At 32.3% G+C, this 3,982-nt stretch overlaps 1 protein-coding gene across 2 annotated transcripts; it reads right to left on the bottom strand.

Moving 5' to 3' along the window:
- Positions 306 to 3,714, bottom strand: LOC107625048 (chromatin modification-related protein MEAF6). 2 transcript variants are annotated; one of them, XM_016327579.2, is made up of 7 exons: positions 3,541 to 3,714; positions 3,322 to 3,416; positions 2,149 to 2,249; positions 1,610 to 1,679; positions 861 to 888; positions 714 to 774; positions 306 to 534 (listed from the first exon to the last, which is right to left on the bottom strand). In XM_016327579.2, exons 1-7 carry the CDS (start codon positions 3,551 to 3,553, stop codon positions 429 to 431), a joined length of 474 nt encoding a protein of 157 aa, XP_016183065.1. In that variant the 5' UTR covers positions 3,554 to 3,714; the 3' UTR covers positions 306 to 428. The 2 variants fall into 2 exon arrangements, with proteins under 2 accessions (XP_016183065.1, XP_016183066.1); XM_016327580.2 differs by having other exon boundaries at positions 3,322 to 3,453; positions 3,541 to 3,713.

Below are 3,982 nucleotides of genomic sequence, written 5' to 3'. Positions count from 1 at the left end.
AATCCCTAAAAACAAAACGAATCGATTGGTTTAATGATTTATTAGATTTTTACCAATTTTATCGATTTTTAATCGATTTGCTCACAACTAATTTTTTGTCTGAACCAGACCGGTCTAATATTCCTTCCTGTTCTCAAACCATGGAAGGAAATTAGCTTCATTTAAGAGCTTTGTCAATAAATCAATAAAAATAGAACAAAACGAAACCTTCACATATAATTAATTACATGGAAAAGCACATTAACCCATTCAACTATTCTTGAAACACTAAGTTCTTGTGCTAATTTTGCCTGTGTACCAAATATTTGTAATAAATTCCATAACTTTGGGGGAGCTAAACATGTACAACAAGAGTACAATATGTACACAAAATGTAATGAGACATTAGGATCAAAACAGTGAACAGAAACTAGCACCAACATTTTCAATCATAATGTCAAATCAGGATCATCTTCATAATCAAAATCTTGTTCAGTTGAAGGCCTTAATCTCTTTGCATCCCTTGGACCACCTCTTCCCTTCTTTGGTTTACCCCTAAGGGTGCACACATGCAGATATCTTAGCCCAAAATCCACCAAGGTTTTGACTTTTTGTACATATTTTCCAAGATATAAGATATTTCTATACACTTATTTATTTATTCTTAATTTAGAAAAGACACTAAATTCAACAAGATCAAATCAAATCAAAACACGCATTCGTTCAGTACTTACTGGCCATTTGCATAAATTCCACCACCTTTTGAACGACCAGGACCGAAATCCAGTCTCCCATCTGATATAAGTGGATATACAATGAATTAGCAGACAATAAAATTGACGGCAGTAATGTTAACGAAATGCTTGGTTATATGAACTCACCATCTCTACCAGTTGCTAGATCTTCAGCCTATAGTAAATCAGATGAAATTAAATGCATGTTACATGTTAGAAATGACCAACTTGCAAAACGATATGGATGTTTAAATAACTTCACTGAGAAAAACAGGGTTGTACTAACCAAAGACGGGTCATGAGGACGGTGAAGTACTAACCTATACTCCAACAACTAAGCTGGACACAATTGACCAAAAACCATACATTTGAACATGGGTGAAGTATGTTTTTTATACCCGACATTTGTGAAATTCTTCACAAGTATCCCTAATGTTTAATTTGATTCAATATTGTCCCTAATGTTGGAAATAAGTTTCAATTGAATCAAAATTAAATATTAGGGGTAGTTTTGAAAAATTTAGCAAACATTAGGGACAAAAAGTATGCTTTATGCTTTGAACATTCAAATAAGGGTCAAGGAAAAAATTCTAAGCATCAATGATGTTTAACATTAACATAAAATTTGCCATTAAAAATATTCTGTTTCAAGTTGATTGAAATGATTAATAATAACATCAGATCAGACATTCTTTGGTTAAATTGTCACAAAATATACGATAACATTAAAAGGATGTAGACGCTGAAAAAAAAAAAACAATTTAGAGCATAGGTTTATCTTCATTTCTTCCTATCTCAGTCTTATGACATAGTTCTCACAAGTGGGCAGCCTTTTTTTTCTTTTTTTTTTTTTAAAGTTCCTGGATTGAAGATTATCCCAGAATATCAGAAAATACCGCAGGCGAGGTCACTGAAGATAATGAAAAGAGTCTATCTTCAGGCTGAAACTTTCTTGACCGCTTCAAGCTGCCATGAAGAAATTATATTCACCAATGTCATATAAAGATTGAAACATTAGTCAAGCTATCTTTAGCTTTATATTCCACCTAGAACATGCAAACACATTCGAGTTTCTATATATATATATATATAAAATGATCGCTATCAATGCAAGTCCATTGTGTGGCATGTTTGCAGTGAATGCAAGTTACAAATTCCACACAATAGCCTTTCCCAAGAATCAAAATCACTGAATATTTTAATATATGCCTACAAAATACAGCTTTCAAATATGTACAGAAGATCATCAGCATGCTATCATCTATCATATTCTCCTGAAGATTACCAAAATCACAAAATAAACTTCTAAAACTAAGAGAATCAAGGGAAGAGGTCCCTTGATCATAACAAGTCAAGAGAGAGTACGAGAGTCAGGATTATTTCAAAAGTCCAAATCATAAAAGAAAAGGAGAGCCAGAGATAAGAAGCTCCATACAGTGCAGTGTTCTTTGATGAAGACAGGAACCCTTCAAATCCTTTTAGTACATTGCCACATTGCCCAGGATCCTGTAAATAACTTGTCTCCATATCATAAACCTGTGTTGAGAGAAAAACGTTATCCCCTATTCCCCTTGTCTTGTATGAGTATATCATAATGAAAGATATTGCACCCAAAGTACACCATTGAATACCCAACCCCAACTCAACAAGAAACATACAACTGAATCCTATTGCATTAAATTAACATTAACATTAACTTGAACATGAAATTGTTTTTCAAGTCAAACGATTATTTTTTTTTTACAAAAGAAAGAATTTATTAAGATAAGAGGAGTAAATATAAAGAAGTGGAGGAAAAGGGATCCTCTTAACTTAAAAAAATACAAAGAAAACTATAAAATCAGTGGATTGTAGATTTCCAATTTCTTAAGATATCTGGGGAGGGAAAGTCCTCTGAAGAGTCCATATGCTTTACACCAAATAGATGATGGACACCTAATTCTATCCCAAACAACAAGTTTTCCTAAGAACCTATCAATAGAGGTGCACATATTGTGTTCTAATCAAATACTCCATAAATATGGTATATAGAGCACATTGCCACAAAGACTTTGCCCCTTTCTCCCAAAATCTGCAAACTTAATCAAGATGTATGCAAGTTAAGTGCCCAATTTAGGTTTAAAACCTAAATTCAGTCTCTTAAGTCTTACCAAAAACACAGGGGAAAAAGTAGTCAATTAAGATCGAAAGACACGAATTTGTCCTTCACCACACACATTGGTCCTTCACTGTCTTACTGTATCCTCATCCGACAAGTTAGTTTTTTCATCACTAAATGGAACAAACATATTATATCCTCTTGTGCAATTAAGAATTTTGTCCAAAAGAATTGATATGTCACCTTTTTCAAATTGTGAGACAAATTTATCAATTTTGAATCACAAAGAACAACTCTGTAATCTATGTTTCTTGTCAGGGTGAGAGTTGAGACTAGGGTTTACTTAGGTTATAGTACATTTTACCCAATTTGCAATCCTATCTCAAAAATTAGCATAAAATGAAGACTCTATAAAGGAACACTGTGAAAGTGAATAGAGACAAGAATAATATCCACCAATTACTAAGCAAAGCACAGCAACGAACACAGACACCAAGTTGGAAAATTTACCTGCTTTTCAATGCTGCGCAAATCTTCGTGAAGCTTGGCTCTCCTACTAAGCAAGGAAGCTAGCATTGCTGAAGGGTTTACGGTACCCTTTTGCCCTAAAACGTGATGAAGGGTACAGAATCACATACAACACTGTCAACACAGTGTTGAATTATTGATTTAAAAACAAAAACATCAATTCAATTCAATTGAAGGGTGAAAGGAAGAAGAAAAGCTTACCTTCCGGTTCCATTTTGGCGCGAACTTAAATTATTGCAAGCTTGGTTGGAAAAAAACGATGAAGATAGGAAAAAAAAAAACCCTAAATCCCCAAATTTAGCATTTTTTGTTGCTATGTGCGGGATTTTCAATAGGTTTTTATTTGAATTCTAGTTTAGTAGTCAACAACTAAAGGAAGAATCAATCATGCCGTGCCAACTGCCAAGTCATAGATGAATTTTTAGGGAATTTTTTTTAATAGAATTAAGGTTTTTTCTGTCTCTATAGAATTAAGGTTTAATTATTGTATTGGTTCTTGTAATTTTATTAAATTTTTAATTAATTTTTTATATTTTTTAATTAAATTTTTATAATATTTTTAATTTTGTAATTAAGTTATTTTTATATAAAAAATATTAAAATTAATAGAATATTTTTTTAAAAAATACATGCAAGTCAAAGA

The sequence above is a fragment of the Arachis ipaensis genome, chromosome B02 (genome assembly GCF_000816755.2).
Source record: "Arachis ipaensis cultivar K30076 chromosome B02, Araip1.1, whole genome shotgun sequence".
Taxonomy (NCBI): Eukaryota; Viridiplantae; Streptophyta; class Magnoliopsida; order Fabales; family Fabaceae; genus Arachis; species Arachis ipaensis.
Note: the sequence above shows the minus strand (reverse complement) of the source record. Positions and strands in the feature narration are given on the sequence as shown.

Excerpts from the sequence above, each read along its gene's own strand:
- LOC107625048 (XM_016327579.2), bottom strand. Across the intron at positions 1,680-2,148 it reads TCATCAAAGAACACTGCACT|CTTGAAGCGGTCAAGAAAGT; the intron begins GTATGGAGCTTC and ends TCTTCATGGCAG. Across the intron at positions 889-1,609 it reads CTTCAGTGACCTCGCCTGCG|GCTGAAGATCTAGCAACTGG; the intron begins GTATTTTCTGAT and ends GATTTACTATAG.